The sequence below is a fragment of the Alternaria viburni genome (assembly GCF_023758015.1).
Source record: "Alternaria viburni strain BMP 2772 chromosome Unknown scaffold_15, whole genome shotgun sequence".
In the NCBI taxonomy this organism is placed as follows: Eukaryota; Fungi; Ascomycota; class Dothideomycetes; order Pleosporales; family Pleosporaceae; genus Alternaria; species Alternaria viburni.
In genome coordinates this window covers 410887-437168 of record NW_026055784.1, presented here as the reverse complement: position 1 = coordinate 437168, position 26282 = coordinate 410887, and the positions used below count along the sequence as shown (strand labels likewise).

At 51.8% G+C, this 26282-nt stretch overlaps 9 protein-coding genes across 9 annotated transcripts; 5 read left to right on the top strand and 4 right to left on the bottom strand.

Annotated features, from left to right (window-relative positions):
• Positions 1-1998: 1998 nt before the first annotated feature.
• Positions 1999-2495, top strand: J4E79_007162 (uncharacterized protein; the record flags this gene model as incomplete). Its single annotated transcript, XM_049356029.1, has 2 exons — positions 1999-2241; positions 2292-2495. 2 exons carry the CDS (start codon positions 1999-2001, stop codon positions 2493-2495), a joined length of 447 nt encoding a protein of 148 aa, XP_049209483.1.
• A 2672-nt stretch (positions 2496-5167) lies between these two features.
• On the bottom strand, positions 5168-5989 carry J4E79_007161 (uncharacterized protein; the record flags this gene model as incomplete). The annotated part of the gene is made up of 3 exons (XM_049356028.1): positions 5168-5405; positions 5470-5688; positions 5736-5989. 3 exons carry the CDS (start codon positions 5987-5989, stop codon positions 5168-5170), a joined length of 711 nt encoding a protein of 236 aa, XP_049209482.1.
• Positions 5990-6005: 16 nt separating this feature from the next.
• J4E79_007160 (uncharacterized protein) lies at positions 6006-7281 on the bottom strand (the record flags this gene model as incomplete). The annotated part of the gene is made up of 3 exons (XM_049356027.1): positions 6006-6161; positions 6209-6417; positions 6474-7281. The coding sequence occupies 3 exons, from the start codon at positions 7279-7281 to the stop codon at positions 6006-6008; spliced, it is 1173 nt and encodes a 390-aa protein (XP_049209481.1).
• Positions 7282-8074: 793 nt separating this feature from the next.
• Positions 8075-10026, top strand: J4E79_007159 (uncharacterized protein; the record flags this gene model as incomplete). The annotated part of the gene is made up of 3 exons (XM_049356026.1): positions 8075-8422; positions 8471-9440; positions 9497-10026. 3 exons carry the CDS (start codon positions 8075-8077, stop codon positions 10024-10026), a joined length of 1848 nt encoding a protein of 615 aa, XP_049209480.1.
• Positions 10027-11692: 1666 nt separating this feature from the next.
• On the bottom strand, positions 11693-13237 carry J4E79_007158 (uncharacterized protein; the record flags this gene model as incomplete). The annotated part of the gene is made up of 4 exons (XM_049356025.1): positions 11693-11730; positions 11875-12549; positions 12602-13164; positions 13218-13237. The coding sequence occupies 4 exons, from the start codon at positions 13235-13237 to the stop codon at positions 11693-11695; spliced, it is 1296 nt and encodes a 431-aa protein (XP_049209479.1).
• A 725-nt stretch (positions 13238-13962) lies between these two features.
• J4E79_007157 (uncharacterized protein) lies at positions 13963-15314 on the top strand (the record flags this gene model as incomplete). The annotated part of the gene is made up of 2 exons (XM_049356024.1): positions 13963-14565; positions 14616-15314. 2 exons carry the CDS (start codon positions 13963-13965, stop codon positions 15312-15314), a joined length of 1302 nt encoding a protein of 433 aa, XP_049209478.1.
• An 887-nt stretch (positions 15315-16201) lies between these two features.
• Positions 16202-17909, top strand: J4E79_007156 (uncharacterized protein; the record flags this gene model as incomplete). Its single annotated transcript, XM_049356023.1, has 4 exons — positions 16202-16418; positions 16468-16906; positions 16954-17214; positions 17264-17909. The coding sequence occupies 4 exons, from the start codon at positions 16202-16204 to the stop codon at positions 17907-17909; spliced, it is 1563 nt and encodes a 520-aa protein (XP_049209477.1).
• A 2438-nt stretch (positions 17910-20347) lies between these two features.
• On the bottom strand, positions 20348-22393 carry J4E79_007155 (uncharacterized protein; the record flags this gene model as incomplete). The annotated part of the gene is made up of 1 exon (XM_049356022.1): positions 20348-22393. The coding sequence occupies one exon, from the start codon at positions 22391-22393 to the stop codon at positions 20348-20350; it is 2046 nt and encodes a 681-aa protein (XP_049209476.1).
• Positions 22394-23846: 1453 nt separating this feature from the next.
• J4E79_007154 (uncharacterized protein) lies at positions 23847-25965 on the top strand (the record flags this gene model as incomplete). Its single annotated transcript, XM_049356021.1, has 2 exons — positions 23847-24391; positions 24591-25965. The coding sequence occupies 2 exons, from the start codon at positions 23847-23849 to the stop codon at positions 25963-25965; spliced, it is 1920 nt and encodes a 639-aa protein (XP_049209475.1).
• Between the last annotated feature and the right edge of the window lie 317 nt (positions 25966-26282).

Below are 26282 nucleotides of genomic sequence, written 5' to 3'. Positions count from 1 at the left end.
GATGCTTATTGCTTCGCTAGTCTTTGTGTGGCGCGGGGAAGGAGTTAGCAAATCTGCGTCGACCCTCTTACATTCTGCGTCAACTTCCTCGAACTACCTTGCCACAAAGAGCCGTATTGTCTCGGTACCTGTCAATTCCGGTCAGAAGGGACGTAGTTCTCTCTCAGCCGTAATACTACTGCGCTTCTCCCAAAGGTTAGTGTTCCATCATCAGTACTTAATGAGTGTTTGGTGACTGGTATCAGATGATGTACCATAGAACAGATCTGACTTCCTCGCGCCCGCGCGGTCGTCAAAGACAGACTGCTTCGATGTCCCCGTTTCAGAGGGCGGCCAAGGTGATTGTTTCTGTTGACTATGGTTTCACACGAACCAAGAGGGCCTTTGCGGTGGTCTATCGTGGACAGCCGGACTCTTCAATCGAATGGGAAGACGTTGAAGACGTCGTACCTGGAGTATCACCTTACTCGACGTTTCAAACTCCCATGAACATCGGTCATGTGCCCTCAGCGTCCTTCTATCGGCCCAACCAGGCTCCCAGATTTGGTTGGCAAGCACTCAGTGATATTCGCAACAACACCCAGCAGAGCTATTACAACTCCAGAACGTATTACGTGGCAGGCGTAAAGCCAAAGACATCGTTTCCAGAGTCTGCCTGGTCAAAGGACGATCTTCCCGACCCAGCTCCTACATCGAGGACAACATCGATCCCAGCTCCAGAGCAGCAAAGCCCAACCACTTGGACAGGAGAGCAGGCGACTCTGTTGAGGAGGCTTAAGGACGAATGCCATATCACGCACGAAGAAGATGTTATCATCCAATATCTCACTTGGACTTTTAACGAGATTGAAGCATGCACATATGGACCGTGGAGGCAGGGTTTCGTTGATGAAACCACGCAGATCGTCTTTGCTGTCACGTGCCCAGTGGCTTGGAATCGCCCCACCCGCGCGCAGTACAAGCGCCTAGTTGAAGTTGCTGCAGCAAACGCTCGTCTTGGTAGACATGAAACGGCTCATAGGGGCTGGTTTCATTGCTTGCCAGATGACGAGATGGTAGCGTACCAACATTTGCTTCACGTTCATCTCTACACTGAGCCAGAAGCTGCTGCACGTTGGATGCTGGCACGGATGCCACAAGATGATCTCGCACAGTTGGTAAGCATACTTACTAGCTGGTGTTCGGCGTATTCGTGTATAACGCTAATTGGCTAATAGTGTCGCACCGTGGTCCTTGTTTATGATATCGGCGGAGGTACTGCTGACCTGGTACCATACTACGTTGAGACCGGCAACGAATTTCATCGTGTGTCCGCACCTTTGGGTGAGTTCCGCACCACAAGACAGCCAAATCATCAATATGTATTCAGACTGACTAAGCTATCCTGCAGGGGACGAGTGCGGGTCTGACATGTTGAACAACCGTCTCGAAAAGCGTGTGTTGTCAAGGCTTGAAGACCAGCGAGACATGCTGGAAAAGTTGCACGCTAAAAAATTGGAAGACATAATCAGTATGGCGATGGATGATTTCGAAAACTATCGCAAGCCTACTCTCAACACACGGGAACTGTTGGCCCCCGGCGTGCATGATCATCTCGAGATAACTATCTTGGGATACATTCCCTCCTGCGTGCAAGGGACCTTGGACATACGGAACAAAGTCATAATCTCGAGGTATGCACTAATTACACTCCTGTGTACTACTGCAATCACTAACGAGCATGGAAGGGACGAGCTGAGCGTACATGTTTTCCAACCATGGTTGAAGCGAAACGCGCGACTGCTACGTGCGGGACTGCGCTCGATTCTCAGTATGCAACCTCGAGGTGTAGCCATCTTTCTTATTGGGGGAGGCGCCGATCAGCCCATGTTGCGGCCATATCTACAGAAACATGTTGTCGGGCCTCTGCATAACAGTAGTGGCGCTGAGGTCAGGTTCGCGGAGTCACCTTTCGGGTAAGCTTGCTCGAAGACCAATTGCAATTTGCCGGATGCTAAAATGATTGGTAGAAGACAGAGCGGGACCTTTGTTGCCCGTGGTGCTGTCCTAGCGGCCGGAAGTGCGGCAACCATCACTGGGTGGAAAGCCCACGTCAATATTGGCATGTTGCGACAGATCTGTTATCAGGATTTAGACGGAGATACCGCTCTCGCACTCAAGGATATTCCTAGAGAGCTTGATCCTGACAGCCAGGACGGCACAGAGCTGATCAGAAACGTTCCCACGTGGATCATTCGCCAGGTAAGACGCATTGCTGCTGGGCATCTGCATTTTTCTGAGCCACGAACCAGGACCGAGAGTACAGCTCTACAGAAAGATTCCCGGATATCGATAGTATACACATCTGGTATGAGGATGAAGCCAAGTGGGCTCTAGACGAGACCTTTGTGGCATTAGTAGGAGTTGCATCCGATCACCTGCCGATCACTGACAAGAAGAACAATGGTTCGTTCCATGCCTACACAGGGTACATCGAGAAATCTGCTGACATCTGAAAGGTCACCGTATTGTACACGCCATCAATGGCGAAGACGTGGATGTGAAAAGCATTATGAAGGACGCGAATATTCGGGGAATACCGTGGCACCGGCCTGCCACGAAAAGAAGGCGCGGCATCTCTGGCACCCGAAGGGCAGGTGTAACCACCCAGTATATTGCAGAAACCAAAGTCCGTTGCTACATGCAGGGTACAGATCTTGTTGTCGCGTCTGAGTGGAGATCACCTGATGGTACTTGGTGGAATCTCGCTCAACGCACGTTGAACGTCGCGGAGTCGTTCTCGATCGATCGCATTGCAACCTACGAAAGAAGGAACTTGTCGTAGCCATGTGCAGTAGATATTACCGGATGCATACATAGACAGAATACTCTCCAATTGCTATACATTACTAAAGCACACAGAGCAATTGCTGGAGATCCATAGTGAAGACATCTCAACGCATCTTGGGAATTTCCGAAACCGTCTCGCTCTTCCGGACTCGAAGCCGCTCATTGCACGAAAATGTGGGTCTGTCCCGATTCCCACGAATCGGGGTACTGAGCGATCTGCGCACACGCGCCTACTATAGGTTCTGTGCGCGCATGGAAAGCACGACAAGAACGGTCTTAGTATGCGGCATAGGTAAGCCAGCATCAGATCGTCTTTTTCGTGGATAGTGTCTGGGGCTACTGCTCATTGCTCCTGTGGCCCTTCTCCGCGTAAGCCGCAATGTCTATGATCGCGTGCATGATGTTGACAGTCTCGCTGTCCCTCGCTGCCATTGTGCGTGGGGCGACAGTAACACCTCTCGGCTTCAATCCGCTGCAATATATGTTGGGCCCAAGAGAAAATGTTGGAAAAGGCCCGCTGCTCCTGCCATGCTTGCCAGGAAACCTTGGAAGCTCCAAGGTCGTGAGGCGTTTTCACTAGTGCGTTCTCGAGACTGTGGCCACCCTGCAGACAGATCACATATGACGAGGCAGACCCTCCGTCATTCCCTGATGCTCACCAATATTGGTCGATCGATGGCGAGCGTTGTATTCCTCCAAGGTCTGGCGAAGTTTGATCATGAATCTTGCTCCATCAGGATCACTCTCGCAAGCTTGAGCAAACTTCCTCGGGCACAATCTACCCAGGTAAGGGGCTACCGCAAACATCACCGTAGAACTTAGCCCGTACGTGCATAATTTGGATTAAGTTGGACTCAAAGCGCCTTCGGGCTAAGATGTGGAGCTGTCTCCCTGCAAATCCTGTACCGATGCACGTTTCTGGATCGCTCACAGCGCGTTGACTAAGCTGGCAAGCCCACGGCCGGGCAGCAAGGTTTGAAACACTAAAACAGGGTATTAATTTCGCGTTATCTACGATGCTACTTGTGAGAGTAGGTCTGGCGGTGCTGATCTTTTCGTTTCGCAGCACATGGACAGGCCTCTGTTACCGGAACCTGTCTACGAAAGTGGGCTACTTCAGAACAGTACCTGCGACTCCTCCTTTGCGTGAGCCCTTGAAGTCCACACTATACTGGAGAATGTTCAGAGATCTATCAACATCAGGGCCAACTCAGCAACCCAATCTGTCTGTGCCAAAGAGTGCGTTGTTTCTTGGAGATTCCACATCGTCGGGACTACCTGGTTATGCAGGCCGCGCGTGTCCACCTATTTTGCCTTGCACCTCGGAGATATCGGGTGACGCCCATCTCCCGAGAACTTGATTGGACAACTTTTAGCTGTTGACTCACATTTGGGTCGTCAATCACAGCCGCGATTAGCCGCTCCGTTACACGTAGTGAATCAGATTTTGGTAGGCTAGCTGGAGCGTCACTTGACCGAGCACCCCCGGGGTCGTGTTGTCGCATCTCAATCTTGTCGACCACCTATGTTCAGCAGGATGTCGATCGTGGCGGTCCACTTGAGGATCTTCACAGAGACCGCATATTCAAGTAGCCTCTGGCAACCAAAAGAATTACCCACGTGTTAATTCTACGGAGATGATGAGCGATGTTCCGAGGAATTTTGAAGCGGTATGGCTATATTGCAGCGACTAGACATTTTGAACGTCGACTTTGGGACACACAATGGTTACAAGTAGTACACATAGAGCCGTCACTCTGAACGCCAGTATACATGGCGCGCGGGGTAGAGTAGCAATAGATCAAAGCATGCAATCGATCTTTGTTGCTTGGCCAAAACATGCACATCTATTCAGTGCCGGGTTTGAATGCAGCCACAACCGAAAACGAACTTCGGGATGCAGCGAGTAGCTCTCCATCGCTCTTCGCCGGCCATCGAACATCGAACCTCAGATCTCTACCTATGATGACCATCTCGATGAGAACCGATATATTGATCTTGGAAGTTCTCGTAGACAGGCCTTTGTCTTCGTGCTCCTTCACATGCCGCTGCTTAAGATGTGTCAGATCGAAAATCACTCTTCCCAGCTCCTTCGTTTGCCCTAGAAGCAGCTTGTCAGTTGGAGACCACTGATAGAGTGTCCAGGCTCACTGACCTTTGTTGTATCTGTGTCCACGCTTCCAAAAGTCCTCCGTACAGGTGTCGGATATGAAGAGGATCTCTTCCCCTTTCCAGATCTTTGTATGCTTCCAGAATGAATGTTGGGACTCGAATTGAACTCGGTGTACGCGGGGGACAGGATCGTTTCCCTGAAGCGGTGGGTAAGCGCATGCAGATGCTAGGTCTCGCAGAGGAAGATACGTACGCGCTTCACAATCCAATGGATGGTATTCTTGATCAAGTAATCCGATCCGTCCTTTTCCACCCTTTGTTTCATGTATGGCGCGGTCAAGCCGTCCTCCCAATGTATGTGGCGATAGATTCCTATGCTTTGCGTGGGTATGCGCTCTGGTCCGAGTTGCTTGTCTTGAGCTCGCATGATGGCCCCCTTGGCTATTCCAGCGGCCCCTGTGTTGCTGAGACAATACGTTAGCGATATATTCTTGAATGCCAAGGGCATGTGGCGGTGTCATATCTTACGCCGGAGTGAACTTGATGTCCATTTGAAGGCCATATTGCCGATTGAGCTCGTTCAGACATATCCGAAGATACTCTCTGAGAGCCGGAGAATCTCCAAATCCTCCGATGACAACGACTGAGTCGACCTCGATACGTTTCGCAACCGCGGATCGGATTTGACCCTTCATGAGCTTTCGGACTGTCTCCAGGGAAGGCTTGAAGATGTTCCACATGTCGGCACTTGGCTGTTTAGCTGGAGATCTCAAGTAAAGCAGGAATTGGCTTACTAGTCCAGCACATATTGCCCATCCAGCAGTCGTCCGTTGTTTGTGGAGGCGCGGAGAGCTCTGAGTCGGAATCTGAAGCGCTGGGTCGTATCGCGATACTTGAATATCCTCTTGTACTCGTTCTCGAATTTCGGTATGATATCCTCTTCGACAATGGTCTCGATGGTGGAATCTGTGGCAAGATAGTCTTTGTCGTGAAGGTCTGACAAGGCAAGGGCTCGCATTCGCTCGTTGAGATCACTAGACCCGCACATAGCGCCTAGTCAAAGGTTAACATCCATTGCGCTCCGTAGTCCATGGCGCCAACGAACCCGAAGGCGGGTTTATTTCCCGCTCAAGACGTAAAGGGTGCTGCTCCATTGTTCGATATATGCCGAGATCAGTTGTACCACCGCCGCAATCGATGATGAGGAATACCTGCTTGCGCTACGAGAGTCAGTGTGGTCTCTTTGATACAATCAACACAAACATACCTTGATAGTGGCATGGCTTGCGTTAGATGCAAGCGCGTACGACGCGCCTGCCTCGGCTTCATTGACCATGAACAGGTTGACTGAGTAGTCTCCACTCTCGTCTCTGTCCAGTCCGAAGGCCGAATCTCGCATGGCTGTCTCGATGCAGTCGCTCATAACAGCGTTCGCCATAGACGTCCAGCAGACTGGTACGCAGAAGGTGAGTTCCACTGTAATGACTGTGTGAGTGGTTGGCAAGAGAGCGTTAGAGTGGTTTGCCACATACCAGAACTACGATTGTCGAAGCCATAGTCTCTTGCTAAAGTCTTCCTTATGTGCTCAAGGTAATACTTCAAGATGTGTTGTATGATGTCTCGCTCCGAATGCACCAAACGATGTGCCTTAAGTCTCGCCACTTGCTTTTGGGCGTCGCTCTTCGCATCCTGGGTCCAGGTGCCGTTGTCGAGAAGGAGTTTCATCCTTCGTATGTGCGCAATGAGCTCTTCGTTTGGCTGCGGAGTCTCTAGCCATCGTTGTGCCTCCCAACCGTGCAGTCGTCGAAATCGCACCGGACTGGTCTTGCGGCGATGTTTGGTCAACGATGTGGCGCTTTTCGACGGAACCCGAATATAGACGCTCTCGGTCGGTACTTGTCTGCCGTTAAGTGATAGGCAGCGGTCTTCTAGGAAGCCATCGATGGTATGGATTGACGCTTGAGGCTCGCCTTTCTTGGCAAATGCTATGGTCGTATACGTGGTGCCAAAGTCGAGCGCGATACGATAGTCAGGCGCGGTAACTCGTTGGGCGGTCGTACCCGGGAGTGCGATACCGGAAGGGGGGAGAGTGATGGAATCCTGTAGAGCTTCTACCCTCAGCGCAAAGTGTCGCAGACTGGTTTCGTACGCGCCATCTTCGTCGTCGTCATTTTCGTCGTCGAGATCCGACAGATTGGGTGTCGACGGGGCAAGACTTGAGAAGGATGTACGCCGCACTTTCGGTCGTCTGGTGTCGATTGCAGTGTATAGGCTTACGGAAGCCGGTCGTTTGAGGGCTCTTCCAAAAGAGGAGACGGAATGGGCGGAATCTTGACCCATCGTATTTGGGGGGCGATAAGAGGTGGCAGTAGACGGATTCCACAGCTTCATCAACAAATCCTCAATGAATGTCTCGTTCCGATGGTAGTCTCAGAGGGGGTGGATGCCCAGAGAGGTTGCACGAGGTCCCGGTACGTGTAGCGGAATGGCGCCCGTGATGCTACCCAGGTGGACGAAGGCACGCCAACATCCCAGGACGATCGATAACTCCACCTCGGACCGATGGCCAAACATAGGCCTGTGCACTAATCTCTCTCTCAAGACTTTTTTTCGGAGAGAACTGGTATGTTGAAAAGGCAATCGTGCCGGTTACTGCGCAGTGAACGAAACCCTTGGACACGCAAACTGCTAGAGGTCGGTTTTCCACCTCCAGGCTTTTCCTTTTCCCTCGACTTACGCGTCGTACAGTTGTTCCGGAGTTTTCATCTCAGTCCTGTGTCATAAAGGTTTGTCTGGGCCGTTCTTCCGTCATTAGCTCCACCCGAACCAAGCGCCCCAATTGCCCAATCGGTACCCCCAATAAAACACTCACATTAACTGAGCTTGGTCCTTATCAGGGGTAACCTAGGTAAACGCGGAATAGAAGTGCTTGCGCCCGTACCAATACGTAGACCTTGGACTGTTCCTGCTTACATAGGTATCGCATCACCGGCTACGCCGTCGATCGGCCACCCATCCTTGTTATTTTTACTTCCCTCATCGCTCACCATCATTTCTTTTTTGGCCTCCTTCTTACGAGCTACAATTATTCCGCCTCCCTTGACAAGCTTCTGACACGGCACCACGCATCATAATGGCTCGATGGACGAACGACGAGCTAGCTGTTGTCTTGAACCACTTGGATTGGTGCCTAACCAATGAGGAAAGTTTCTGGTCAACAATCATAGACACACTGAGACCGGTATCTGAAGAACATCTTACACCAAAGCAGATCGAGGATCGTCTGATTGGGTTTTGTACCAAACAAGGAGGAGGGATTACGTATAACGACTTGGTCGAACGTGGCACACCCCTACTCAATGACTCCACGCTTCGGAAGTCTATCACGGATATCATGGACTGCAGGAGACCGGAACTTGGTCTAGGCGCTTTCGAGGGACGGGCGAAAGAGATTCCTCCCGCCCCTCCCGGGTCGTCAAAGGTAAGAACAGAAAAACCGCTGTTACGCATATCTAATGACTTTGACCAGCCAATCTACGCGGAGCTCAAGGCGACATACAAGGGGAAACCCCCTTCGCTACCGAAGGAGCATCGCCGAACTCTTACGATCGACCTCACACGGCGTCAGAGACCTCCTCGCTCCATCAGCCCTCAGGTACGCATACCGAGTCGTAGCCAGAACAAACGGAAACGAAAACGTCGGATAAGCGTCTCTTCTGCCGATAGCCTCTCCGGGACTTCCAGAACTCCGGCTGAACCATCAACGGTACCCAATCCGACTGTGCCTCTCAAGGATCGGGCGGCCATCAACGACCTATCGGACCTGCAAGCAAGACTTACGGCTCTCGAAGGGAAGTTAAGCTCGATGAGTCAGATAGCAGACACTAGAGCTAGGAGCGTGCAAGAGATCGAACGAGCCTTGAATATGGCTGTCGGCTGTCTGGCTTGGCTTCTCCGAAAGCAAACCGGTCCTAAGAGTCAAGTGCCTGACGAGATATTCACGACCATGCAGGTAGTCGAGAGGTCATTCAGAGACTCCCCAGGGGACGCATTTGCCAGGCTTGTGCAGGATCTACAACAAGCAAACGTCGTTCGACACGAGTATCAAACCCTTGTCAGAGCCCTGATAGGACAGCGCGACTTTGAGAAGAAGGCGGAGTTCCCTGCTGAGCCTCGCAAAGGCGATCTTGCGAAGCTTTGGCGAAGCATCAGAGTACCACTCAAAGATGCTATGTCCGAAGACTCCTTCGCTGTTTCTCCGGTTCAGTTGGCTGTGGCTGGTACTTTGTCAACAACACATCTTGAACATCTTGTCGAAGAGGATCTGAACAGTATAATCGAACCGCATGATTGGATATACAGGCGGCGGCAGCATTGGGGAAGTCCGCTTGCTGTCCAACATCTTCTGGCAGTTGTACTATGCCAATTGTTGTTCCGCGGAACTGAAACCATGTGTGAGGTTACGCCTTGGGCCGAGCAGATCTACAAGACTGTGGCAGGTATGTTTCAAGCTCTATCGATTGGTTATCAATGACTGACTGTATTCGGGAAAAAGATAGAGAAGAGGTCAGGCATCTCGATAGACTGGCCGCCCAGCTATTCTTCCAAGAGTCTTGCTTCCAGGACAAGGTTCTGCCGAATCGTGTTTCTGAAATTTGCGAATGCCTGGAGGCTTGCGCCAAAACTATCAATGGCGCCACGAATACGAATCCGCCTCTTCAACACACCAATATCATGTCAACAGGCATCGTTCAAAAAGCTCTTCGTCTCAAGCGGACACTCATGCTGAGCCTTCACGAACACCGGGTCTACTTTGCCAGGCCCGACACCAGCTTTGATCCATTTTGGATGGAGGCAGAAGACCACGGGGGTGATAGTTTGGATTCGCTTTCCTGTGTCGAGAAGAAGGTCTCAATTTGCCTGTTTCCTGCACTTGTTCGGGCTCCAACGGAGAAGCTACCTGAAGATGCGGAAATTGCTGCGGCACTGATACAGGCGAAGAGATTCTTTCCTTCAAGTGAGGAGGTAAGCCCAAGCATGGATCAGGACGTTGTTATCACCAAGGCTGTTGTGCTAGTGTATTAGTGAGTAGTGGGAGATGTCAGGGGGCCTGGCCGAGCTTAGAATGTAAGGTAGTTGTCAGCCCTGGGGAGATTCCAACCTCGGTCAGCGTCCTCCGGAGATGTGCGGGGTTCATCAACTCGATAGATATATTTTTTTCGAGGTATGCAGTCCGACAATTAATGCTCTGTTTCCATCAAACCGCCTCGTTACACCTGCCGCAGTATTCCTAAATTGCATAGTGAGTGCTCGCAGGCAAGGGTTTGCCTGCGAGAGGGTCTGAAGTTGTGCAAAGTATACGATATCAGCCATGACGAAGTGACTTTCAATCCTTAATTCATTTCCTCGGCGCGTTTGAAGGGATTCCAAAGCATGCTAAGCTGAATACTAATTGTAATGCATGCCATTAACCCCCCTGCGCGCTACGGAGAGGTGTAATCGAGGTTCCAATCCGCCATGTAGTGTGGAAAATATGCTGGTAGAGCGCGAGACTCTCGTACGTACACATACAGGGGTACAGTTGCTAGATCCGCTAGATCCGCTGCCATCGATAACGGAAAGTACACGTATCTTCCTGTCCTTTAACTTAGAACTCCCAAGGTTCTATGGCAGACTAAAGACTTACTCACGTAGGCTTTGTTATCAACAACGCATGTTAGCTATGTAGCCTAACGTCGCGAAAACTCTAGGTCTCTATTGCAAACTATGCAAACCCTAACTATAGAAAACAAATGTCCTTAGTAAGGTAGTCGGGAAGAAGCTAGCTAATTGCTGCGGCAAATATACTGTTTAAAGCAAGCTGCTACTACAGTTGCGTAGGATGCGAGAACAACTCTAGAGCTGTTAGCAACGTTACTTAAAACGTTGCAAGCGCACCTATCTGCAGGCGAGACAATCAGACGCTTCTCGTGCAAGACTCTACTATACTTCTAGCGTTCTATGTAGTAAGTGCTTCTTTGATTAGAAGAATGTGTAGAAGAACCGACACAGAAGAAGAGTTATAAGTTGTAGAAAAAGGCTACCTATACTACTTTCTAACGCAAAACGATAAGACATCTCTTGCGATGCAAGCCGACTATCTGCCTTTTTTAAAATCAGAATAAAATACACGAGAGTCGGCGGTCTCTAGTATCTCTACTGATAAATAACATACATAGGATTACTTTGCTAGCGGAGTTCACTCAAGCAAAGCGAACTAGAGCAACTACGTAGCTGTAGACTACGACTTAGTAAGCTATAAACCTGCGTCGCGCGATACATGCATTGCAGTAAGCTGAAACTAGGTACAGTCTTACGATGCCGGGATATATCGCAGGAACGTAGCAAAAGGCTCGGTACAATGTACGTGATTACTAAGACCGATGTCGACACGAAGACTCTAAGACTCGACCTACTACTGAGTGCACTCATGGGGGCTTTTCTCTCTCTACTCAGCACTCGTGGTCTTGACCTAGAACGCAGACTTCCTGTCGACAAGTCGAAGGTATATTAAGATGATGCTTAGGTAGTTTGCAGCAGAACAGATGACCCATCAACGACGAGCCACTCACGACTCCCGCAACACACACGAGATACACGATGACTGAATCCGCCCATTAAATATGGAAGAGATAAGAAAGAGGTTGCAGCAGAACAAAGAGTCTCGCGATATATAGATAGCCTTTGCATTCCCCGCAAGCCTATTAAGTCGTTACAATTCCGTGCTCTTATCTCCAACATCCCTAATATCTGGATGTAGCAGTCACAACAGCCCGGACCTTAATAACTTATTGCCAAACTCCAACAAGTAATAGTCCGCGTACACCAACCCATGATCCGCATACTTCATATGCGCATGCTCATTCCAATTCGTCGTACTGTTCCTGAGTATACAATCAAAGCCCGTCTCGTTGATCTTTATCTCCGATGTTACCGCTGCGCCGTTAACGCTGTTTCCGTTCACCATAGTCTTAGTGGGTGCTCCGAAAGACGCTAGATCAGAGTCGAACGACATATCCAGGGTCTGCGATACTATCTGCAGCGCGATATCGAGGAAATTGGTGGCGCCACTGGAGGGGAGTTGCGATGTCGTGGCTGAAGAGAGGGACTGGAGTGCTTGGTGGATGATAAGAAGACCGTTCGCTGTTATCACGCCTGCGGAAACATCGCGTAACGGTTCCTCGGGATTATCTTGTGGCGCGTCGAAATCCCAACACGGGACCATGGGGAGATGCCACTTCCCTTCTCCTTCTTTCAACCGTCGCAAGAAGTACTCTGCGCATTGGATCGCCGTCGCCAGGTATTTTACATCTTTCGTCCACGAATACGTCTGCGCGAACCCCATTATTGCCCAGGCCTGGCCTCGGCTCCACGTCGAATCGTCTTTCCAGCCTTGATTCGTCATCTTGGCTTGTGGTTGGCCGGTCCGCGGGTCGAAGTTTACGAGGTGGTAGGAGGAGAAGTCTGGTCGAAGGATCTCGTGGATGATGGAGTCGGCGTGTTGGGTTGCAATGTCGATCAGCTTTTGGTCGTTTTGGATGTGGCCGACGAAGTAGAGGAGGTCGAGATCTGGGACGTGTGAGTAAGTGGAGAGAAGAAGTGCTTGGAGTGGAAGGCTTACTGCACATGCTATCTATAATGACGAGAAAGTTTGTCGACATATCCGTTATTGAGTAACGGTCGTTTATCGCAACGTCCCAACTCCGAATCGCTTTGACTCGGTCGTCGTATCGCGATGCGAGCGCGTATGCTGCGTTGACGACAGACTGTAAGCTCTCTTTGTTGCCGGTCAATTCCCAGTCTTTTTGTAATGCGGGCTGCACGATGAACCCCATGTCGTGTGTATCTGTTCGACCAGACATTTGGTTGATAGCGACGCCATAGTGTCGTCCTAGCTTCAGTAGCTGATCTTGGATCTGTGGCCGTACATTCTCTGGGACATCAATGGCCTGGGGATATCGTATCGAACGTTCGAGAAGCGCGTATATGCATCCTGGAAAGAAGCCGCATGTCCAGAAATCTGCTTCTCGCTCTTCGTATCGGCCGGCGTCTGGGCCAATCTGGGGTACAGTGTGTGGGTATGATTGTAAAGGAGCTTTTTGCTTGAGACCGCGTTGCGCGACTTGAACGATCTTTGCTGCCACACTTTCGGAGTAGATCTGACTGAGGTCGACATCTTTGACGCTAGACAAAACTTAGCATTGGCTTCTGTCGTTATTGCATGCGCATTTGCTTACACCGCGGCCTTGGAAGGCATCTTGGCGTCCTGTACAGCGCTTCCCATTTTGCTTTCGCGATCGGAACTTGTGAGTGACGTATGTTCGATACGAAGGCAATTTCGTCCAATGACACTTGGAACTGGTCCTCGAGGTGTGCCGTTTCCACTAGATGTTCCGTCGTAATTGAGCGAAGAGAAGAGTCAGGAAGCAAAGCGAAGAGTAGCCAAGGTGTTGCTTCTTGCCAAAAGGACTACATCGGGCGACGCGTAAACTGTCGCGCGTAGCATAGCGGGGCTGTTATCGATACCGGGTCATCTTGCAACGAGAGTTCGAAGTTAAGGTGTAGGCTAAATGTGGGATCTGCATTACCCCGATGCCCGCTACCCGGCCGTTTGCACAAGCTCAGGGCATTGCCCGCAATGTGGACGTCATTCTTTTCTTGATCTCGTATCGTACTAAAGCTCGTGACTATGCTTTCTTGGACTCGTGGACGGCCTTCCAGAAGAGGTATCTGTTCCTTCGCTTGCTGTGTTGACAAGCCTTGGAAGCGGCGTAGCGTCTTCTTGCTACTTTCCCCGCATTGTACTATCTGTGAAGTCTGGGGTTGCAATAGCGCTGCTAGCATGTAGGGACGGAAAGACTTTGGCCGTGAATATCGACGCGTCTAAGTTTGAGACGATCGCGTGAATCTTTGTCGGCATAAAGATGCTAGGATTCGTAACGTGGATAGAATCAACCAACACTTCGTCCTGTTAACGTCAAAATGCTGTTCACTCGTGCAACTGTGAAGCTGTTGCTGATTTCCCTTGCTGCTGCCGCGCCGCCATCGGCATTGAAGAGGGCAGCTTCCATACTTCCTCTGTCGACCAAGGGGCGAGACATAGTCGACGCGAACGGCGATGTCTTCCACTTCATGTCGACAAACTGGCCAGGTCACCAAGAGATCATGATTCCCGAAGGCCTCCAACACTCGTCCGTCCAAGATATCGTGTCGTGGTTTCCCAAGCTCGGCCTCAACTCAGTCCGCATGCCGTTCGCAATCCAGATGGTGGATGACTACCTTGCGAATAGCCCAGACCAGACTCTCGAAAGGAGTGTTCTCAATGCAATTCCGGGTACGAACGGCACCGACGTCCTGAACTCGATCCTGGAGAAGAACCCACAGTTCACCAAGAACACGACAAGACTGCAAGTCTGGGATGCTGTTGGCAAGGAACTTTCGCGTCAAGGTGTGATCATCCACTTGGACAACCACGTGTCGAAGGCATTCTGGTGCTGCGGCGATGACGACGGTAACGGCTGGTTCGGTGAGAAGGACTTCGACGTGGAGAAGTGGAAGCGAGGCTTGGCCTTTATGACGAAGCATGTATGTACTCAAAAGACCGTCTGCTATGGAGCAGATGCTGACGTGCTTAGGCGAAAGAAAACTGGCCGACGTTCTCGTCAATGGGACTGCGCAATGAGCTGCGAGCTGCCAAGGTGGCCGAGCCGGTCGACTGGTATACGTGGTACATCCACATGACTGCCGCTGCGGACGCCGTTCACGAGGCAGATCCCAATGCGCTAATATTTTTCTCTGGTCTTTCGTACGACACGTACATTGACCCCATCCCTCTCGGAAAGACGCTTAATGGTACCAGTGGTACGTCGACTGCAAACAAGACTGCGAAGTTCGTGCCCGATAGCTTCGCATGGAAGGACAAGATCGTTCTCGAGATCCACAAGTATGACTTCGAAGCCACACAGGATGACTGCGCGACCTTCAAGAGGAAGTGGTATCAGAAGGGCTTCCAGGCCGTCAACCCCGACGACCCAGCGACCAAGTATACCTTCCCGATGGTCATCTCCGAATGGGGATTCATCCAGAACGGAACGTATTGGAACCAGACCACTTACGCGGAATGCTTGGTGGAGATGGTCAAGGAGTACCAGGTTAGCTGGCAGCATTGGGAGCTCTCAGGTAGCTTCTACCTCCAGACTCGTCCTAACCGAACTCCCAACACACTGATTGGGGCGGATGAGGCTTGGGGCTTGTTGAACTACGATTGGTCTGGGCTTCGATCGCCTGTCACCCTAGAGAACAGCTTGTACAAGATGATCGAAGCATTGAAGTAGTGGAAAGGCGTAGCGTAAAAGTAGATATAGTCATTTCAAAATCGAATCCCGTTCGCGATCACGCTCTCCTGAGATGTAGGGATAGTCGCGTGAAGATGCGTATGCACGGCTCTGTACGGGAGGTCCCCGGGCACCATGCTCTTCCAAGCTTACACAAGGAACGCACACTCAACGCGGACAGTTTTTCGAGATGGGCCCAGGAAGTGAAAGTACGTGAGTCGGTTTCGAGTCGTAGACGTTGGCGATGAATGTGCATGCTCGCGGTCGCGACGCGTAAAGACACGCCTCAGATTTTCCGTTCGCGAACGTGTCTATGACGTCACCGACTGTTACCACACCATACCTAGGTACATGCATCTGCGCAACGCCAAATAGAAGAAAACTTGCATGCGAAGAGATGGGTGGTATAGTAATCAGCGAGTGATTCCGAGGCTTACTTTCAAGCTTGTTAGGCGGACGATGCGCCGAAGTTGCCTGCCTTTGGCTGCGCCTTGGCACGACACCTGGACCGCAATGCATCCTTCCCGAACCAAGATTTGAGCTTCATTCCATCACCCCACAGCTTCCCCATGCTCTTGGCTATCTTCCAGCAGCTCAACACCCACCGGATAGCGGATTAATTCCTCTTTCAGTGCCCGTTTGTGGATTTCTCCCCAGAAGAAGCCCGCCCCCGCACTCGACCATCCGCATGTAGAAATATCCCGACGCCCGCGCGAGAGCCGTCCAGTCGCTTACTAGCTTTGAGATTTAGCCATGCGGGAACTACCTACTCACCTGTTCTTCGGGTTCCGACGAACCTCAGGGCTTTAAGCACGAAAACCCCAGCTTTGTTGTGCTTTTCCGAGGTCGTGCCGTCAACACTTTCATCTGACGAGAGGCGACTCAACATGGCTAGCACGCAGCCCAACGACGAAACTGCTGGTGTCGCCAACAGGACTGGCGAGTTCGATACCAACGTTATCGCGCCTGCTGAAGCTCCCAAGAGGTCGCCATGGAAAGCGTGGATGTACCTCTGGGAATGGTATCCCAAGCACTACCCTGAGGAGGAGAGGAAGTTGCTGAGGAAGATGGACGCTTGTCTGCTGACCTTCTGTTCCTTCATGTGTAGGTCATACTATCAGGTCTCCCAGTACTTATATGCTAACGAAACTAGTCTTCCTCAAGTGGCTGGACTCCTCCAACATCAAGAACGCCTATGTGTCGGGCATGAAGGAAGAGCTTAGTCTCTACGGCAACGAGTACTCACTATTCGACACCTTCTACAACGTCGGATATCTCGTGTTCCAGGTTCCGTCTTTACTCCTGTTATCCCGGCCACAGATTGCCAAGTACTATCTGCCGACCATGGAAGTGCTGTGGTCCATCGTGACTTTCTGCCAGAGTCAAATGCGCAGCCGAAACGACATCTACGGTACTCGATTTCTACTCGGTCTGCTTGAGACACCTGTAGCATCTGGTACCACATATGTACTTGGCTCTTGGTACAGGCCTGAGGAGGTCTTCAAAAGGACGGGAGTTTGGTATGTCTCCAACAACATTGCCGTGATGTTTGGTGGATATCTACAAGCTGCGGCCTACAACAACCTCGACGGGTAAGCGACCTTCCGCAAAGTACTATACTATTGCTAACCTCTTGCAGTGTCGGTGGCATGTCGGGTTGGAGATGGCTGTTTATTATAGACGGAGTAATCTCTCTCCCTATCGCTCTTGCGGGCTTCCTCATCTTCCCGGGCCTACCAAGTAGCGCGAAGCCATGGTGGCTTACACCAAAAGAGCATGCGCTCGCTCGCTCACGCATGGTCAACGCCGGTGTCGCACCAAGCAAAGAGCTTAGCTGGACGGTCGCAAAGCGCACATTCATGCGCTGGGAGTTTTACATGGGCGTACTGTGTTACACCTTGTGAGCATCTTCGACAAACCCATAGTTACAACCGCTGACCGACTACTAGTTTCTTATCCTCATCTTATCCTCATGGACAGATGGCAATCTGGCTCAAGGACCTTGCTGCCAAATATCCCGGCGCCTACACCATTCCTCAAATCAACACTATCCCTACTGGTGCCCAAGGTGTCTCCGTCTTCGCCGCGCTCCTCGCCACCTCCCTCTGCATGGTCTACCCGCTCTGGTCCATCTTCTCGATTGTTCAAACTATCTACATTGTCGCCAACATTTCTCTCCTGGTCTGGAACATCCCCAAGGGCTACCACTTCGCCTGCTACTATCTGCTCGGTGTATCAGCTGCTGTTACGCCCATTCTTATGCCGTTCATCAACATGGCTCTACGTGACGACGCAGAAGCACGCGCTGTCACTGTTGGTGCTATGTTGACAGCTGGCTGGGCTGTCTTCTCCTTCTACCCCATCACAGTTTTCCCTATCGTCGAGGGCCCGAAATGGACCAAGGGCTATGCAGTGAATATCTGCTTCATCGTAGGATGTTGGAGTTCATTCTTGGTCATGCAGTATCTGTACAAGAAGAGCGAGAATAAGAAGCAAAACATGATGATTAGGGACGCGGCCAAGGATCAGGAAGACATGGCTGGACTAGATATCAAGGACGCAGCGGAGGTCGAACATGCAGAGGTCAGGAAGTGATGTGCAGGAGAGACAGATATCCTGAGTTGCTTGTCGGTGCGCTGTATAGGTCGGCTTTGTGAACCTGCAGATATGGAATGCAAACCTTCTTGTTGAATGGAATCATCCAGCTCGCATAATCAAACATCTTCTGTTCTACCAAAAGCCGAACTCTGCAGTCTACGCAACGCCTCTCAAAACAGCAAACTAAAATACCATCATGCCTTCCCAACCCCATCACCGCATTCCACAGACGCTACGAGGACGTGCGCAAACCCAGCCCGACATGTCTAACGCAGCAACGGATTCCCTCTCCCCACCACGGCATCGACATAGAACCAAGCGAGAGGTTATCCCACGCCGCCACACCACATCCCCCCACTCCCCTTACTACAACCGCATAATCCGACTCGAAGGCCAAATCACATCTATCATCTCCATCCTAAAATTCCACCTTCGGTACGCAGACTTCCCCACAGATACCTCGCTTTCCGCGCTCCGTCTCCATCCACTACCTGTATACTTCGATATAATACAAGAGCTCATCAGCCACATCGAATGCGGTTTAGATTACAACGGCGCGTTCAATGCCGGCGACCTGATATATCTAGCACAAGAATGGTATTTCCCGCATGTGAAACGGCGGGTGGACGCAGATGGAGAAGGAGAAGTAGCACCGCAACCGCACTGGCCTAAGATTCTCTTCCTTGCTCAGCTTCAACGTATCCTCGAAGACGAAACGCTCAGTTTGGCTCAGAGTTTGAAAGTTGGTTGGGAGTGGTTTATGGACCTCGATGTTTTTCCATCGCTACCTGGGGGAATGAGGGAGTGGGCGTTGGGGTGGCATGAATTGCCGTCTGCGAAGCAGATGGAATTCCTCCGGCTCTTTGATGTAGATGCGCAGGTTCTGAGTGGTACGATGGACGCAGTGGGGAAGATGTCGCTCCGCGGTCCATTAACACTAGAGCGTGAACAAGTCGGTTGTGTTACGACCTTCCTAGCACAAGACCGTCCACTCGACGCTATAGTCCCGCTGATGCTTAACCCATCGAAGCAGAACCTGGGATCATGTTCGCTCTGCGGCACTACATTGCGAAAACAAGATATCGGTTCCGAGAAACCGCATCGTCCTGTCGAAATCCCCTGCGGGCACATCTTCGGCTCGGAGTGTATTGTAAGCCATTTTCGCAAGCAGGCCGGGGAAGGTTGGAGTTGTCCGTATTGCGGGTGGAATCTGTTCGATGCGCCGCATCATCCTGTGACACCGGGGGAAGTCGTAGAGAGCTGTGATCGCATCTTGAAGTACCTGGACCCACCTGCGGGTGTCACGTTTCCGGTGAGTCCGCACTCGTATCTTGAGAAACTAGGGACAGTTTTTGAAGATGCGGATGGGATACGAGGGCATTTAGGCTGCTGGCTCAACGCTCCGTACGCGGCGTATGGTGAGTTGTTAGCATTACTCGATTTGGCGTTGCATCTTGCGAGGGATAGGCTAGATGCTGCAACGAGAGGGGACATTATCGAGTTTAGGGAGGTGGTGGGAAGACAATTTCAGGTCGAGGCGAGGATTCAGTGGTTGGAGTTTTTGAGGAGTTGTCATCCTAAGTCTCCGGTGGTTTGGTAGGGAGACATAGATCGTAGTTGCAAACTCAGGTTAGGCCACCGTCTCGAGACCTCTTTGATGGAGGCTCGCCTTTATGGAGAGCTCTTGCTGCCTACCTCCAGTGAGATACCAAGTAGAACCCACTGGGGTTAGCGCCGAGTATCTTCCCTTAAGGCCCAAGTGCTATCCCATTATAATAGCCTCTTTCTCAACTCTGCAACACGGTGCGTCTTACCCCGGGTACAAGTATCCACAGAGGGAGACACCAACATGCATCGTGGTTCGTAACACGCAACATAAAGACCCCGTCCCACCTCCTACCACGAGTCATGCCACCACCCTCCGTCGAACCGTCCCTCCGCGCCATCCGAACCCTCCGACTCGTCCGACACTTCGGCCGACAGCATCGGGCCTTGAGGATGCCAAGAGTACCGGAGCAGAGAATCCCAATACGCAGCGTGTGCATTAGCCCACGGCAATTAGCACATCCCGTAGCTTCGGCGTAATGAACACGCACGTGAAGATCACCACACCCTCCCGCAGTAGTCACGGAGCATCGGACATAACCCACGGAGCAAGAACAAGAAGTATCGATTGAACCACGCTACCCAACAGGGCGCTCTAGGAATGGGTATAGACAAAGAACAGCGACTTGCGATGAGGGGAAACCTCTCTAGTGTAGGAAACAATGTGTGTATGTATGTACAAGAAGAGAAAGAGGGGAAATAATGCAATGAGTGGTGACTGCAGACCAGCAAAAGGTCCAGCCTTGAACGTGTGTAACCAAGAATCAAAAACGCCCAGCGATGCTTATACCCAAATGCCAATGCCAGAGTGATGATTAGGCGAGCAAACATCAAGCCTTCTCCTTCTTAAAGCAATTCTTGAGGCGGAGCTTGATCTTGTACATGTACCAATCGCTCTTCCTCTTCAGTCCAAGACCCTCGCTCCCGTCTTCACTAGCTTGAGTCTTGTTGTCTTTACTCTTACTACGCCCACCTTTCTTCTCTTGCTTGCGCTTCTTCTCGTTCATGACAAACATGCTTGTAGGACGCTTCTTGAGACCAGGACCTTCGGTGACGCCGGAATCCCACATGCCGGTTGTCGTGATGGGCGCATAAGCGGATTGTGTCTTGCGGGAACGTTCAGTTTCTGGCATAGCGGGCGATAGGAGCGGGGAGGCGAGGAGAGGCGCGGGCGAGCTGGGGCCTTCGGTTGATGGGGAGATGACGACGGGAGAGGGGATGGCAGCAGGGGGTTGGCGGGTTGATTCGGCAGAAGGTCGCTCTATAGGTGAAGGGAGTGAGAGCTCTTTGATGCGAAGAAGCTCTACGCTGCGTTTCATGGTGCGCTCTTCGGGGGTCTCGACGAGGGTCTGGTCTTCGAAAGTGAGGCCGTACTTCTTCCTCATACTGCCTGTCATGCTATGCAGGGCGGTGCCGGTGGAATTCGCACGTCGTGCACGTGTCTTGACAACAGGTACGGGAGAGGCATGTATCGCCGTTTTGGTTGACGCAGGCGAAGGAGGAGTATCCGTGAAGCTTGTCGTGCGACGGGGGAGCCTTTCCATGCTAGGTTTGAACATCCGAGGAAACGAGCGACGCTTCTCGTCGAGAGTCGATGCTGGAGATGGCGAGCGCGGGCAGTCCAACATGGACATGGAGAATGTGCGGTTGGCGCATGGACGGAAGGTTGCAGAGGGTGTCAAGGTTGGAGGCGAAGACATGGAGGGGCTCTCGGTCGCGAATTCTCTAGACGCAACCCAGACGCCAGAAGCTAAGATGAATTGTCGGAGTGCGTCACCTGTCTCGGTGGGGAGCTTATCCGTCAATGTGTCCATGAAGGTGTTCATGTCGATGCTGGAGGTGTCGGTAGTAGGAGACTGGGTGTAGGAAGTTATGCTAGGCGTTGACGGCGAGGCCGCAGATGGCATTGCGTATGTATCCATGACATCTATGCGACTGCGGGTCATTGTCGCAATGATGGGATGGCGCCTGGAGTTGACACTCAAGGTGCTGAAGGTAAACTTCTTCTCGTCTGGAGCCTGAGGAAGCGATGGCGACAGCGGCGCAGTCGTCGACATGCTCGACACACGACGCGAGTGGTTTGGCTTCAACACCCAACGAGCCTTCAGCGTCAGTCCATGTTCGTCAGTGCTATTGAACTCGTAGCCTCCGTTGGGCATGTCGGTGACTGCCCAGCGACTCGTCCCGTCGTTCATGCAAATCTCCGTTGTCTCAGTAACCCCCCTGTCGCACTTCCGTGAGCTGATGACGCCAATTATGTCGCGCGAGCCCCAGCGATCTTCTTCCGACTTATTCTCGTCATCCTGACTGTTGTATGCTTCTGCTTGCGCAATGAGGAGATCGTGCGGTCCCAGTCTTTCCCTAGTGTTGAAGCTTCGCGAAAGACGTCTCGAGGCTCGCTGTGGAATGGCCGAGAAAGGAACGACTTCATAGGCTGGCTTTGGTCGCTGTGACGCAATGACTTGGTGTAGCTGCAGGGCAACTCTTTGCCGACTGTGTAGCTTGGAGCGAGTGTTTACCGGTCGGGCGATGATGTAGGAGGTCTTGGACCGAGGGGTCCGCTTCTTGGGCTTGACGCTGGCAGCATCGCTGCCGGAGGAGACAGGTCTTGAGGGAGCGAGGGTGATGGTGGCTTCGTCATGCGGCTTCTTCATCGCATCCCTATGCGAGGCGCGCGTAGGAGTGTCAGGGACATCGGTCGTAGGGTCGGTATGGGTAGAAGGAAGGGTCGCCTGCGACGGTGAAGGAGTCTGGCCGCGCAAGACGGAACCGAGAAGGGAAAGCGGCATCTGCAGGAAAGAGCCATTGGTGGCGGGCGAGGCTGCACGCGGTGGTGAGCTCTCATGGCCGTGTTTGGCGGCGTCGGCGGTCAACATGTCCAGCAGCATTGCTCCAGCACTCAATCCAGGTGTGACATGCTGAGAGACCCGTCAGCAAACAAGGAAATGACGAAAACACAGGCGCAATCAGCGCATGGGACGCCATTGTTCTTATGAAGGCGGGCCCCAAGGGCTGTGCGCTGAAGTTTGGAGGTCGTGCCCCCTCAAGCGTAATAGGCACACCCACAGGCGACGAACAACTGGGGCTGACTTACAAGCCACAGCTAGCAGGCTGACCTTATGCAGGGAGTGGGCTGGCCAATCAATCGCTCCCTATAATTTGAGCTTGTGCAGCTGAGTGTCTCAGAACGCGGCGCAGATGCAATTGCAGAAAACGAAATGGAAACAAAAAAGAAGCCGCCCTGATGGGCCCCCCGTCAGGTCATTCATCGGCCGGCAGGGCTCTACTCACCATCCGCATCGTCGACGCACAAGGCACACAGGCTCCAACGCCGGTAAAGTCAACCGTCGTCCGTCCCGTGGGCGCAGGGACGCCAGCAAAGCCGCATCCGGCAAGGGGCTAGAACGATTGGCCCATCGTGCATATCATGCACACTCGCTACGAGCCCCTCTTTTTGCTTCATCGGGGAGCGATTACTCGGCTTCGGCGGACAAAAGCTGGGGGGCGGCTTACGGTGTGCTCATCGCCAGCAAAGAGACCGCTGACGGCGAGGTCTCACTTCGGTTCGGTGCGGACCTTTGAGCGAGCGCAGAAGACACGTTCCGCAGGGGTCCGAATACCTGATTATCTCACGATCTTAAGATTGATCATGCGGCACGGCGACCATGGAACCTTCATAAGGAACTCTGGGCAGTCAATGCACGGCGTATTCGTATACACCGAGGGAAGCTTCGATTGGCTAGCCTTGCGATGTTTCAAGCGAACAACGCTGTCAGCCAAGCCACCCAGGAGACACCGACCATGAATTTCGCACTGAAGCATCATGGCAAAAGTAGATCGCAGCTGGCGCGAAGCTTGTCAAGCTCGCACGTTGCCGTTGTGATGTTCGCGACAACAATGGAACAAGGCACCCCGCGGCCGCCTGAGGCTTACGCAACTCTACCATGAACGTCGCGAGGAGGGTTTCGAATTAGCCGTTACCTCACCGACAAAGCAGCACACCATTACGCCGTGCTGCACCTCTTGCTGCACGACCCGCTACAACTCACGATCTTTCTGCAAGCCCGCTCGCTTCTGATCGTCGGTTCCGTTGTGCTCCGCATCCCGCTGCTAAATTTTCACCGAGACCGACTCGTCAGCTGGAGGGCACATTACCGTCACGCACTCGGCTCAACCGAACTTCCGAGATATCTAACTTTCGAAACAGGAAAGCATTGCGTGCGAAAGGTATTACTATTCGCCCATTTGTCAAGATAACCCCGATTCTCACGGCCGCAACGATAGGAAAGTTGTGTCAGCGAGGGTCGTGATCTTTTGCAACAAGTACAAATGTCAACGGACGAAATATCAGGCCAGGGCTTCGGTAGCCATCCATCAGCTGAGAGCCTTGTCAATTGGTTTACGCAAAATGGGGGTCAGCTCAGTCCAGACGTCCAGATCGTCTACAGCGACTCGCATGGCTTTCACATGCGCGCTGCGAGGCCATTGAGCTCCACTGTGGTGGCTTCATGCCCATTGAAGCTGACGCTGTCTTCTCTCAACTTAGACCCAGAGGAGAAGGAGGTGTTGTACATCGAGAGCCCTCTTCAACGGTGTCGGGGGAAGATTCCGGATCACATTCTGACGTACCTGCTGTTGATTGAACAGCGCAAGAGGGGCGATCAGTCGCCATGGCACGCCTACATCACATGTCTACCAGGGCCTGAAAGCATGACTACGCCTCTGTGGTTTGACGAGAGCGATATCGCCTTTTTGACCGGTACCAGCCTAGTGCCTGCGACCAAGGAAAGAAAGGCTGAGTTGCAACACCAATGGGAAAATGCTGTGGCTGTCTTGAAAGAGCTTGGTATGCCTCTTGCTGACGAGATCGAACTGTAAGTCTTTTAGCGAGTGCGATTCAGCGCAATCTGTATCGTGTCTAGCGTGCACTATAAAGTCAGCACTACCTCTGCCACAACTGAGACACTGCAAGCGAGTTGTGCTTTTGTGTGCCAACAACACAGATCTCCACATATATGGCTCATGATACACCGATGCATCAGCTCTCTGGCGCAGCCTGCTAACGACCCTCAGCGATTCGTTACTATGGGCAGCCACCATCTTCACTTCGCGAGCCTTCATCTCGACCCACATATTACCGGAAAGAGAGACCATACCTATTCTCTTTCCGGTGATCGATATTCTGAATCACTCTGTATCCGCCAAAGTAGAATGGGACTTCCAGCCTCACCAGTCTTTCACGCTCAAGTGCCTTGAAGGCGAGTCGTTTCAGTCCGGCCAGGAACTGTTCAACAACTACGCACCTAAGCAGAACGATGAGCTACTCCTCGGCTATGGTTTCTGCCTAGAAGAAAATCCTATTGAGCAGTTTGCTTTGAAGCTCGCGTTCCAGCCGCAACTACAGCAGTATGCGCAGCAGCTAGGTCTGCTGAATCCAGAGAATGTGCCTTTTGGCATGTCGAAAGATTTCCTGGCCACCGATCCGAACAAGGAGCAGCATTTCCTACGCGCCAAGGACCATCCATTCGGTCGCTACGATAACCACGTACCCTTCTTCCGTGGTGTGCCTCCGTATATTGTTCACTTCTTCTTCATCCAGACAATCATAACTTCTGAAGTGGATGTGAGCACTATCGACGTCGCAAGACCAGGCCCGAGAATTACGCTGCAAGTATTGGTACTCCTGCACCAAGCGCTGGAGCAGAGGTGCAGTACTCTTCCACTGCAGATAGATCAGGAACCCCGGAACGACAAGCAAAAATACGCGAAGATCTATCGGGACAGCCAGGCCAGAATCATCCATTCAGTGCGGCAAGAGCTCAAGGATGCGATCACCAAGTTGCGCTCACCCAACGCTGAACTTCCCACCCGCGCCTTGCACAGTCTCTCTGATGTGCTGGCAGCCTTCAGCACCGACCTTCCAGAACCAGCGAAAACCTTCTCAAGCGCTCTCAACAAACATGGTATTCAAGGTCAACAAAACGAAGGTCTGGAGTGGACGGTGTTATTGGCCGTCCTGTTATCGTTGATGTTGACTACACAAGACACAAACGACATTAAGATCTTTGCTCTGATGCGCGACTTGTGCTCCAAACACACCCTTCCCACACTCGAAGACGGCATTGAAGATGTTGACACATACACCTTCGTCGACGAAAACCTCGGCGACTTCGTGCATCTCCCTTCTGCAGATGCAAACGCCGCACCGACGGATATACTAGACGACTTGGGCATGACGTTCGTCAATCAGCCAGTCGATAGCACAGCACCTGTCTTCATCAAAGGACGCACAGAGAACCTCGGCGCGAGGATAATCATGTGGGCAATGAAGGTGGTAGAGAAAGACGTTGTACCTGTGTTTGTAGAGGGGCAGATAGTAAGATGTCTGTATGCCAGAGCGCAGACAACGGAGAAGGGGCAAAGTGACGAGGCGTGGATGTATGAGTAGAACCAGAATACATTCTCGTATTGCCCGTTCCACATATACCTGCACTCACTACTACAATCTTCTAAGTTATCGTGTGTGTACCTACGTACCTACTTTGAAGTCTTCATTGCAACAGAAAAGTAACATGGCAAATAACTTCTTGTATACCGCCGAGCGCAACGCAACTGAGAACTCGTGCGTCTCCTGTTGTCACATATATCCATGTGTCGCCCTAATTTTATAAGTTGTTGCTACTTTATAGTGAACAAAAAGAAGTGAAGGGGCAAATTACCGTAGAGGAGTAAAGGACAGAAGTGCCACGTTACTGCAATCCAGCT